Here is a 12,912-nt window from a genome sequence, read left to right on the forward strand (position 1 = left end):
ATGAGGAGATTGCAATAGATGACCTCTGAAGGTCCCTTCTCACTCTAGGTCTGTGTTGCTTATGACCAGGCTGGGAGAATCTGACTCCGTTTGTGTGAAAAGCCGATTTTCTGATCCTTGGCTACTATCGGTGGCTATGGAAAAAGGGCAGTGTTTTTTTGTCGTTTTCTGTTTGGGATGCTTCCTGCTTTCCAGCACTCACCTGAGCTGAAAGAAAACATCTTTCTTATTTTGGTTTCTCCACTAGGTCTTCATGACTTTTAAACAGCTGCCTGCAGGTATTTTGTAAACATGTTTCAGGCAGAAACACACTATACAAATAGCTTCACCCTACTCAGTACAGTCTTCCTCCTCATAAAAAAAATATATACCAAATATTTTGATCACTACGTCTTAAGATATATAGATCAACTTCAGCATTGTCCTTTAGGCGATGGATTTTCAGATACAGCAACTCAACAAGTCCTCTTATTTAGGGTAGCAGTTTTTAAACTAGAGACCTCCAAAAGGGTCCATGGATGAATTTCAGAGGGGGTTATAAACTTGGATGGGGGAAAAAATCCTCACTTGTTTTTTCATTGACCTTTGATTTCCTTTATTATCTTTTATTTTTATCGAGGTCAGAGGGGAGGGAAGGGGAGGAGAGAGCTATTCCAACTATAAGATATATTGATAAATATGAATTGATATAATATGGATAAAGATGCTGATAATTAGCATATGCCCTGGATGGTGGGTAGAAGGGGACAGAGAAGCCCTGTCCAGAGCTAGAGGCTGATTCCATATGGCCTAGCATGGTGAAAACCTACTACTGGTTTTTTTTTTGTCCAGATCTTTAATGTCAGTTTTACCTAGAGTTTCCTCCAGGAGAAAGGGTCCAACTTCACCAGAGGGTATCATTTGGCCACTGGCTAGTTGTATTACCATACACAAGTGGGCGTATTTTTCCAAGACTTGGGTTTCCTCTTCTATAAAATGGGGGTAATGGAATCTATCCTGCCTAGCTCATTATATTGCTTAATGAAGATTCAATTCGTTATAGATCTATTGAGCATACACTCTATGCCATGCACTGTATCAATCCCTGGAGAAAGAGCAGAAGAGCCCTTTACAGCCTCTGTCTTTAGAAGGACTTTTGGTCTAATTGTCACTCCAGTGAGACAGATCCCATAGCCCTCTGAAGATCATGGACTACCCTACCAATGAATCATAGGAAGGAGTGTTGTTTAGGGGAGCACCCACAGCTTTTGGGCTGAGTCACACACAGAGGGATGTCTGTCAATTCAACATGAGCCCCTCTTTACACCACATTCCATGGGGGAGGACAAGAAGAATAAACAAAATCTGTCCAAGCTCTTGGAATGCTCCCCACGTCGATGCTTCTTGACTAATTCATTGTATTTGTCCCAAGCACCAGCAGAGTTGTTATGCCACCTTCAGGAACCAAGCTATGGTATGGGCACCACATCTTTCTTCTGTGTGTTCTTTATGGAACTCAACTATGGGACTCAGTTTCCTTATCTGTAAAATTCGGGGTTGGATGAGACAGTTTCTGAGGTTCCTTCCAGCTCTAGATTTATGACACTAAATAAGTTTCTCTTTGAGTCTCAGTTTCTTCAACTGTAAAATAAGAGGATTGGATTCAGTAGCCTCTGAAGTCCATCCCAGCTCTAGGCCAATGATGCTCTGATCCAAAGAAAACCAGTATCTCCATAGAATCAAAATGGCAGATGGCCCAAAGGGCAATGGGGAAGTTCACAGTTGGTATAGTGACTGGAACACAAAAAGGAACATCAAAATTCTTCCAGCATGTGATAGAGTCAGAAATGGAGGTGGGGCCAGAGAGAGATCTGATGAACTCTGATTGCATATTGAAGCATAATCTTTTCATGTTCTTTGTTTCTTGCTTTTTTATTTTTATTCTTTTGCAACATGCCTAACATGGAAATATGTTTTGCATGATTTCACATGTTTAATTGATATATTGCTTGACTTCTCAAGGGATGGGGAAGGAGCAAGAGTGAGATAATTTAGAATACAATTTTTAAAAATGAATGTTAAAAATTAATTCGTTTTTTTAAAAGAATAAGAAGCACAGGTGGGCTGGTCAAGTAGCAAGAAGGAGAGATGGTACCAACCTATTTCTACAGCATTTTAAGGTTTGAAAAGCATGTTGATCTCAAAAATCCTGTGAGATGAGGATCTGAAATATTATCCCATTTTAAAAGTGAAGGAACTCAGACCCCAACTTCATGCAGCAGGGCCATGTCCTGAAGCCCCCATGTCCTCTGACCTGAAGGCTAATACTCATTCTACTACTGCATGAATTCTATGTGGGATGGACCTGTGACAAACTGTCTATACCAGTACGGTCAGCACCTCTTTTTCAACTTGTAATCCTAGAGGGTGGCCTGAAGCACTGAGAAATGCTTGTCTAGGACCATGCAATCAATGTGGGTCAGAGGGAGGACTTGATCCCAGGCTTTCTCAGCTTCAGGTCCTGTTTTTTATCCACCATCCCTCTCCCACTTCCCAAAAGGACTGAGTTTTGATCTGTAGAAAGAGTCTGGGCATCTCTTGTGGTACTCAATTCTTTCTTATACTATGTATACTAGAGTGATTTGACCTTCTCTCACTCAAAGAAATCCCTTGGTCAGGGGTGGGGAATCTTTTATTAAGGGGATTTGTTCTATGGAGTTTGGATTCAGTCAAAGGGATGCACTTGAGGACCTAAAGGGCCTCAAAGCTCCAGGTTCCCCACCCCTGCCGGGGTCTACTCTCCTAATTAGTTGAGCTTCTGGTTATAAACCCTAGTACTACACTGGAATCCATGATTAAATATATATATATATATATATATATATATATATATATCACCTGCTGCTCTTTAAAAAGCATCCCATTTCTTGAAGAAGAAAAGGAAATTAAAAACCCTCCCCTTTTAGATTTAATCTTTACTTAAAAAAAGAAAAGAATTAAGCTTTTATTACATCTGACTAGGTCTGCAGCACTCTGTCCTGGTGGCCTCCCACTTCTCTCACAAACAAGAAGGTCTGTTTCATTATTAGCCGAGTGCCTGAGATTTAGGCTTTCTTTCACTCATGTTTTCAATGTTTACTCTCTTGGTTCTGCTCATTTTATTCTGCATAAGTCCCTATGAATCTTCCCAGGTTTCTCTGAATCCCTCATTTCTTACTGTGTAACAATAATACTACTCTGTGGAGTTATCTTTTAGCCATTCTTCAATTGATGAGCACCCATTTGGTTTCCAGGTGTTTGCTAGGGATTAGACCTCTGGCTTGAAAATGTTAAAAAAGATTCATTAAAAGGCAGAAGATACATCAGATGTGGAACTCAGGAAGACCTGAGTTCAAATCCCACCTCAGACATCTACTAACTGTGTGACTCTGGGCAAGTCACTTTGTCTGTGCCTCAGTTTCCTTCTTTGTAAAATGGGAATAATGAGAGCACCGACCTCCTGGAGTTGTGAGGATCAAGCAAAGCCATGACTGTACACAGTGAATTTTACAAACCTTACTGCCAGCTCCTTGGGGGCAAAAGCTGTTTCATTTGTGCCTCAGTATCCCCAGCAACTATCACAATGTCTTACACACCGTGGGTATTTAATAAGTGCTTGTTGCATTTTAAGTAGATAAAACAACCACAACAACATGATGCTGCAAAATTATACCAACTAAACTTGACCCTAAAGAAAAGATGTGAGAAAACATCTCCCCCTCCTACCCCTCCAAGGGGGGGCAGAACGCGGCTTATAACAACCGACTTTTCTGATACGTTGGTTAATTTTGTAGGATTTTTTTAACCTTCCTTTTCATCCTCTTATTATTTGTTATTAGGAGGGAGAGTTCTGCAGGAGGCAGTGGAGGGGAAAGACAAGTCAGAAGATGTAATTGATATAAAACCAAAAGGGAATCAAACTAAATTTATGTTACTAATATTCCATGATTGATGGATGGAAGCCCTGGTTCCTTATTTTTTGAGAAATCCAAACTCTGTTCTACTTTATCCTGGGAGTGTATTTCCCTGGGTGTGATGGATGCTGATTCTTTGCATGTGTGTGTGTGTGTGTGTGTGTGTGAATGCATGCCAGTTTCCCGGGAGGAGCCGAAGAGTCTAAGGGTCCCCTTATCTCTCATCAGGAGAAGCATTTGGCAGGGGAAACCCCCTCCCCCTTACTGGCACTCCCTCTGATTTCCATTCTCTTCTCTGGAGCTTGCAATGTATAGCCTGGCACAGCCTCGCTCCAGAGCAAGGAGGGTGGGTGGGGGCTGGGAATAATGATGATAATGATGATAATAGAGTGGCCTTTTGCTGTGGGGCTGAAGCCATGCCCTCGCAGCTGGAATGTTGGGGGGGGGGAGTGGAGAGAGCTTTCTAGGGACGAGAGACCTGGCAGCTCAGCCAATGGAAGGAGGGCTAGAGGGGTGACATCATCAGCCAAGCTCATTGTCTGCTCCTGTCAGGGAATCCGGACCCTGGGTCTAGCGGCTTAACCCTTTCTTCATTGTCTCCAGGTTTAGGATCGTGCCAGGGACCTTCCAATCCAGCTCCAAATGAGGCACTGGCTTATCTAAGGCTGGCATTACAATCCATCCACTTTCTGTCTCCCAGCCAATTGGCACAGGATAGGAGATAGATAATTATTATAATAAATATTTATATAAAATTGGATGAAATACAATTTAACACAATGTGAGCTTAGGTATCCCTAGCACTTAGCACTGTGACTGGAATACAGTAAGCACTTAATAAATGCTTGTTGCCCATATTTCTTAGACTACATCTTACTCACCAACTATCATTTATTATGTGCCTATTCTGTGCCTGGCACCAAGCATTAGAGACAGAAGTCATGGGAGTACAGTGAAAAGGGCACCGACTTATGGCTCTTGGCTTCTGATTTTCCTTACTTGTGTGATGTTAGCCAAGCTCCTTAACCTCGTTGGGCCTCTATTTACTCAACTGTTAAATGAGAGGGTTGGACTAGATGGCTCCTGAGGGCTATGATCCTTTCATGAAATCAAACAATGCTGCCCTCAAGGTGCTTACATTCGTGTCATGTACATGTACCAGAATGGAAAAGGTCATTTTTAAGGTGGAAGTAATAACAATTGGGGCAGTCAGTCAATCAGTATGTATTTATTAAGTACCTACTATGGGCCTTAATAGGCTTAGTATGTGTCAGCCACTGTCCATAAGCATTTATTAAGTGACAACTGTGTGCCAAATTCCATAAGCATTTGTTAAGTGCCTACTGTGTGCCAACCTCCATAAGCATTTAAGTGCCCACTCTGTGCCAGCTACTGTCCATAAGCATTTTAAGTGCCCACTATGTGCCAGTTGCTGTCCACAAGCATTCATTAAGTGCCTACTATTTGCTAGCACTGACCATAAGCATTTACTGAGTACCTACTATGTGTCTGCCACTGTTAATAAGCATTTATTAGGTGCCTACTATATGTCACCCACTCTGCACAGACACTTATTATGTGTCTACTATGTACCAGGATCAAAAGGCAGCATGTTGAAGAGGTGACCTTGTTGTAGTATTCCAAGATTAATAGGCATAAGGATCTCAGATATCATTTAGTGTAAGGACTTCATTTTATAGACAAAGAAACTGGAGCCCCAGAGAGGGTGAGACACACACCCACATGTGGAGAGAGATCAATCTTTTGTTTTATGCATCACTTTTATTTCTAAATTTATCCATCCCTCCAATGACAGATTTCACCGATTAGGAAGATGTATAGCAAAGAAGAGAGTTAGTTGCCTAGAGCACAAAGAGTTAAGTGGTTTGCCCAGGGTCACAAAGGACTTGAACCTAGCACACCCTGGCTCTGAGTCTATCTTCCTTTGTTATTTGACCTCCCCCCCCCCAAAAAAAGGGGGGGGGGAAGGAATGAAGAGGGAGAGAGAGAGAGACAGACAGACAGACAGACAGACAGACAGACAGACAGAAGTAGAGAGGGAGGAGAGAGAGAAACACTTTTATTTTGGGGTTTTTTTTGTGTTTTTTTTCCTTTTTTTAATAAGATGCTTTATTCACTTCTAGTTTACATTCACTTCCGCAAGATTTTGAGTTACACTTTTTCTCCCTGTTTTTCCCTTACCCACCACCCCAAAATAGCAGTCCCACTGGATATCCCCTCCTCCAATCTGCTCTATCCTATATCTTCTCCCATACCCCCTCCGACTTTCCCGAAGGGCATGGTGGATCTCTACGCCACAGTGCCTGTCTATCTTATTTCCAAGTTACATGTAAAATTATATTAATAATAGTATATATATACATATTTAAACATTTGATTTTAAAACTTTGAATTCCACATTCATTCCCTTCCTCCCTTGTCACCCACCCTTACTGGGAAGATAATTCAATATGGGTTGTACAGGTGTAGCTATGCAAAACATTTCCATAGTAGATATATTGTAAAAGACTGACTATATTTCCCTCCCTCCTATCCCATCTCCCACTTGTTCTATTCTCTACTTTGATCCTGTCCCTTTTGAAAAGCGGATGCTTCCAGACGGCTAGGTGGTGCAGTGAATAGAGCACCGGCCTGGAGTCAGGAGGACCTAAGTTCAAATCCGGCCTGACACTTAACACAAAAGCTAGCTGTGTGACCTTGGGCAAGTCACTTAAGCCCAATTGCCCTCCAAAAAGCAAGAAAAAATCTGTAACCCTTAGAATTTTGGGGTGTCTAGGTGGCTCAGTGAGTAAAGCACCAGCCCCAGAGTCAGGAGGACCTGGGTTTGGGATCCAGCCTCAGACACTTAACACACACACGCACACACACACAACCTAGCCGTGTAACCTCGGGCAAGTTACTTAACCCCAATTGCCCTCCAAAAAAGCAAAAAAAAAAACCATAGGTGCTTCCAACATCCCCCCACCCCAAGCCTGCCCTCCCTTCCATCATCTCCCCTCTCATCCCCTTTCCCTCTACTCTCCTGCAGGGTGAGATACCCTATTTAGTGTGTATGTCATTCCCTCCCTAAGCCAAATTCAAAGAGAACAAGGTTGACCCATTCCTTTTTGCCTTCCTGTTCTTCCCTTCCATTGTAACCATTTTCCCTTGCCTCTTCTATATGAGATAGTTTACCCCATTCTGTCTCTCTCCATCTCCTCTCATTATATTCTTCTCTCACCTCTTAATTTCACCTTTTAAGTATCATCCCTTCCTATTAAAGGAAGGTCCTGTTCCCTCTATCTATATATACCTGTATACATATGTACACACATTCACATATGTATTCATACACCCATATACCCTCCAAATTATATGTATATTCTATTCCCTTCAACTATTCTCACACTGAGAAAAGTTTCATCAGTTGCAATTATCATTTTTCCATGTAGGAATGTAAATAGTCAACTTTGATAAGCTCCTTATGATTTCTTTTCCCTGTTTACCTTCTCATGCTTCTCTTACTTCTTGTATCTGAATGTCAAATTTTCTATTCAGCTCTGTTTTTTCATCAAGAATGCTTGAAATTCTCTATTCCTCTGAATGACCATATTTTCCCCTGAAGCATGATACTCAGTTTTGCTGGGTAGGTGATTCTTGGTTTTAATCCCAGCTCCTTTGACCTCCAGAATATCATATTCCAGGCCCTTAGATCATTCAGTGTAGAAGCTGCCAGATCCTGTGTTATCCTGTTTGTGTATCCACAATATTAAAATTGTTTCTTCCTGGCTGCTTGTAATATTTTCTCCTTGATCTGGGAATTCCAGAACCTGGCTATAATATTCCTAGGAGTTTTCTTTTTGGTATCTTTTTCAGGAGGTGATAGGTGGATTCTTTCAACCTCTATTTTGCCCTCTGGTTCTAAAACATCAGGGCAATTTTCCTTGAGAATTTCTTGAAGGATGATTTCTAGGTTCTTTTTTTAATCATGGCTTTCAGGTAGCCAGGCTGTCCTCAGCGGGAGGTTAGCTTCTCTGTGTTAGTCTGTGGGTCCTGTAGCCCCAAGTTTGTTCAGAGTAACCTTTCACATGAATTTGGGGAGGTGGAAGCCAGAGCCCCAAGGAAGTTCTGTTTCTACTCTGCCATCTTGACCAAGAAGCAGTTTTTTTTAAAAAGCAACAAAACATCTATGGAGTCTGATTGTGTATACAATGTCCCACACCGATAGTCCACCACCTCTGCAGAAAAAGGATGTTAGATACACTTTCTCAAGAAGATAAAAACATTTAGGTTCTCCATTAAACTGGCAAACCAGTGTCTTCCTATAAACACTTTTTGTTATATAGGAAGGATGAAAATGTGATGCAAGGTCCCAGTGGGCTCCTTTTTATGACCCTGGGGTTGAGATGGTCTTTAAACCCATTATTGGTCCTAAATATGCCCCAGCAGGCTTAAGAGGCAATTGATCTATTTGGTGGGGAACATCATTTGGCCTTTTGCGTAACAGAGTTGCTGCTTCTATTTGGACATAGAGAGGTTGCACAGATTTCTAATTCAGCAATCAAGGTAACTATTTAATCAAAGATTTCAAATATGTGTTCAGATGCAGAGCTGTATTTAGAGATGGCTTAGTAACTCAGCACTTTCAAGTTTACTGTCCTAGAGAGCCACGGAAGGGTTTGTTTGTTTGTTTGTTTTTGGGAGGGGGTGACGTGGTGAGTCCTAGCCTTTAAGAACTTGATTTTGAAAGCTCCATGAAGGACATTAGAGGAGCTGAGGGACCACTTAGAAGGTTATGGCAAAGGGTACAGGTGAGGGGTGATGAAAACAGAGCTGGGATGGTGGATGAGTGGGATGGATGGAAATGGGAGCAATTCTAGAAATGTGGAGGTAGAGCCTGTGAGACCTGAAAGGTGATTGAAAGGGGGAGAGGGGAGGGGAAAAAGACATAGACCACTTAAATCTGGGCAATTGGAAGGATGGTGATGCCATCAACAGAAACAGTAGGAAGAGAAGGTGACAAGCTCTGTTTTCATACATGTCATAGATAGAGATGGGAGGTATGATTTCAGTGATCTAGGAAATTCCTTCCACCAACGAAGGTTGTCTCAGAGAGTTTTGGAGAGCACTGACAAGTTATGTGACTTGCCCAAGGTCACAAGCCGGCATGTGTCAGAGGGGGGATTTGAGCCCAGGTCTTCTTGGTTCTGGGAATGGCTCTTTGTTCATTAAGCTACACTGCCTCGAAGGAAACCTGAATCTATCTGGATACGCTAGCTAGGGGTAATGTGTGTAAAGTGGTTCTCCAGCCTTAAAGAGCTTTATAAATGGGAGTCATTATTTTTTTTAAATTTCATACAAGTAAGTTTTTAATGTTGGTGGGATAGATGAAAGTCATTATTATTTTTATTTTTCACAAGTAGTTTTTAAACACTGGTGGGATCTCCAGGTATAGCTAGATAGCAGGAAACTGGAATGAGGGATTGGAGTTTAGGAAAGAGATTAGGACTAGAAATATAAATCTGAGTGATCTGTAATAATGATGATGGTGAGAATGATGACAATAATTTGTATTAGGGCTTTAAGGTTTGCAAAATACTGTGTGATACCTAATATACTGCATCATACCTGTGGGATCTCATTTGGTCCAAATAACAACGTTGTGAAGGAGGTGCTATCATTTTCCCAGTTTTACAGATAGGGAAACCGAGGCACAGAACAGTTAAGTGACTTCCCTAGAGTCACACACCTAGTGGGTGTCTATCTCGATGATCACCAAAGCCTCAGGAGTGAAGGGAATCATCGAGGGGCACTATTTTAAAGGGAAGAGAAGACAAGTAAGGTAAATCCTCAGGGGACAGGAGAACAAAGGTGAACAAACAAGCAAAGGAAGCTGAGAAGGAACCGGCAGATAGGCGGGGAGGAAAGGGCCAGAAAGATGGAGTTTCAGATGCTTCAGAAAGGTCAAGGAAGATGAAGACTGAGAAAAGAGCATCCATTGGATTTTGCAGTTTAATAGATACGTGTGGCCTTGGGAAAGAGAAATTTCAGCAGAACCCTGAGGTCAGAAGCCATAGCAACAGTCACCCTTTTCAGATAGAGGACAGTGGAGGGTTTTCTCAGAGCATGATTTGGGGTGACAACACAGAAGAGTGAGGGTGGGGTGGAATGGGGAAAGGAGTGTGCTAGAAGGGTTTTGGGAAAGGATTTGGCAACAGATCATGCATCTGGGGTCTGAGAAGCAGCCTGCTTGAGTCTGGAGGGGCTTCTCCCTAGGCTGGAGAGGGGGAAGGAATGACTTACAAACACCCCAGAAAGTGCTAGTCAGGAGACATGTTAGCCATGACTTTGCCACCAAATGACCTGTAGGACCTCAGTTTTCACATCTGAATGGGGTAAACCAAGCGGTTCTGTGGTCAGAGGATCTGGGTTCAAATCCTGTCTCTGCTGCTTAATATTTTGTAACTTTCACCTCATAGGGCCTCATCTGTATAAAAGTGGGGGTGGTGACCAGATGATCTGGGCAGGAGGGTTCCCTTCACTCTAAATCTCTGACCCTTTGAGACTCCTCTCTGACCCACCTCCTGGTCCCCACCACCCCCAACCATCCCGCCCCTAAGTCACATCTTCTCAGAGATACTCTTGGCATAAGAATGGTGCATCATGCTTGAGAGTTATGATTTACGATGAGCAGGTCAGAGCAGCAGCCCTCCTGCCCCCTCCCCCATTCCTGCCTCAGGCCTGCCTGGGCCTCCACTCTTCAGCCCAGGAACCTGCCTGTCCAAGTGCATTCACTTTCATTCCAGCAGATATCCCAGGTCACTGGGCAATGTCTCTGCTGGGGGAAAAGGGGGGGGGAGGGCAAAGCTGCCAGCCCTGGCTTCTCGGGGCTCCCAGCTATCTGAGAAGAAGAGGAACGGTCTCCTCTTTCCTTGCTGTCCCCTCAAATGCTGTTGACACTTGCTCGACCGAGCAGCCAAGTAACCCCTCCCGCCTTCTTTTCTCTTCTAGAACAGAGAGCCAGTGGATCTGAAGGTGGCCATGCTGGAGATGGTGGAGAGGCTAAAATTCAAGTGCGGGGACCCCAGAGTGAGTATTATTTGGGGGGATCGATTGGGGACTGGAACACTGGGGAGCTTTCCATTCTTCTGGAGCCAAGTACGGGCTATTGCTAATGACATCCATCTGAACGTTGCATTAAGATCTAATTAAGCCTGTCTGTCAGAACCAGAGCAGGGCCTCTAATGTGCCTACAGATAGTCATTTATTTTCTCCCCATTTTCCATTTATGACTTCCAACACACAATCAGTCATTGTTGTCCCTAAACTATAGACAGGAGTATTTTTAATCCCCTTCTGCTGTGCCTTTGATGCTGATGTCTTCAATGGCAGTTCAATTCAGCAAAAAAAATCCAAACCCACAGATATATACATGAGGATGGTGTACTCATACATGTGTTTATTTGCAACGCACAAAATACATGGATATACATATAAACATGAATGTTCACATGGGTATGCATATATAAACATATGTGTGTTTGAATGCATGTGCAAATGTATGTACATATAGACACAAATGTATATGTATGTTTTCCTGAATTGAATGGTTGTTGAAGATACAAGTATATACGTATAAATGTAATATATGCATGCACATGCTAATATTACAAACACCTGTATTTATATGTGTGTACATACACACATGTATGTGCATATATGACTATATAGTTATGTGTGCATGTATAAAAATACATATGTATTCGTGTATATATTGCATACATGCATAAATACGTATGAATGTGATGAATTGGTGAATCTAATGGCTGTTAAAGACATCATATATGTAATAATACAAATATAAAAACAGATATATGGAAACATGAGTATTGCACATTTATCTGTATATATAACATACAAAATATACATGTGTTTGTATATATAAATAATATATTGTATATCTATTATATGGTAAATTAAATTGGAGATTAAATTAGAGATATCACACACACACACACACACACACACACACATTAGAGACATGAATCAGCCTAATGTCTCAGGCTAGCCAGGAATCCAGACTCAGCCAGTTGGTGCCCACCGGGAGAAGCTTTCTCTATTTACAAGGACCCAGCTGCCTCCAAGAATGCTTTTGTCCCCATGACCCAGAGTCTGGTGAGGGGGGCCACATTAAGCTTCTGGGCTTTTTTTCTGCAAGATGTTGGGGACTGGAGGTTTGATATTCTGGGAGACAGCATACCAGGGTGGGGGTAGACCAGGGAGCAGAACAGGCTGCTTTTCCAACCCATACATTTAATAGGGCCGTGGCAGGTGTTGGTGCCAACTGGCTGTGCTGGGGAGCTGCTATCTCAGAAGTATATAGAAAAAGGAACCTAGATTGGGAGTGGGGGGGGGGGAGGATTTCAGTTAAGAACCAAGAATTTAGCTGCCAAATGATCAGATTCAATTCAATTTGACTCAATTCGTTCTGATCCAACAAGTCTTTATTAAGGTTTTTACATTTTTAACTGAATCTAAGCTCATCAAGGGCAGGGACTGTTATCTCCTCCATCTGGCATAGTGCCTGGCACATAGTAGGTCCTTAATAAATGCATTGATCGATATCATGATGGACATACAAAGTGAAAAAAAAAAGTAGCCCCTGACTATGAGGAGCTTATCTCTTACTGAGACTCCACAGCATTTGGATAAATAAATGAATATATAAAGTATGATTTGTGGGGAGAGAGAGCATAGTAAACAAAGGACATGGGAGTGGGGGTGGGGGTGGGGAGGGTACCTTCCTTTTTCTGTTTATAAGGAGCTGGCTGCTTCCACAAATACTTTTGTCCACATGACCCAGAGAGTGATGAGGGAGACAGTTTTGGTGATGAGCCTGCAAGTCTTCTCATATCATCCATCCATCATATCTATCTATCTATCTATCTATCTATCTATCTATCTATCTATCTATCTATCT

At 42.3% G+C, this 12,912-nt stretch overlaps 1 protein-coding gene across 2 annotated transcripts in view; it reads left to right on the forward strand.

Moving 5' to 3' along the window:
* TRIM44 (tripartite motif containing 44) overlaps positions 1-12,912 on the forward strand; it is a 232,828-nt gene that overhangs the window by 15,659 nt on the left and 204,257 nt on the right. For both annotated transcript variants that reach the window (XM_069091434.1, XM_069091433.1), the window contains exon 2: positions 10,944-11,021. In XM_069091434.1, coding sequence (XP_068947535.1) covers positions 10,944-11,021 — 78 coding nt within the window. The remainder of the gene's footprint in view (positions 1-10,943; positions 11,022-12,912) is intronic.

The sequence above is a fragment of the Petaurus breviceps genome, unplaced genomic scaffold (assembly GCF_028583685.1).
Source record: "Petaurus breviceps papuanus isolate PSGF00001 unplaced genomic scaffold, PetGlider_PUasm1.0 188, whole genome shotgun sequence".
Lineage (NCBI taxonomy): Eukaryota > Metazoa > Chordata > Mammalia > Diprotodontia > Petauridae > Petaurus > Petaurus breviceps.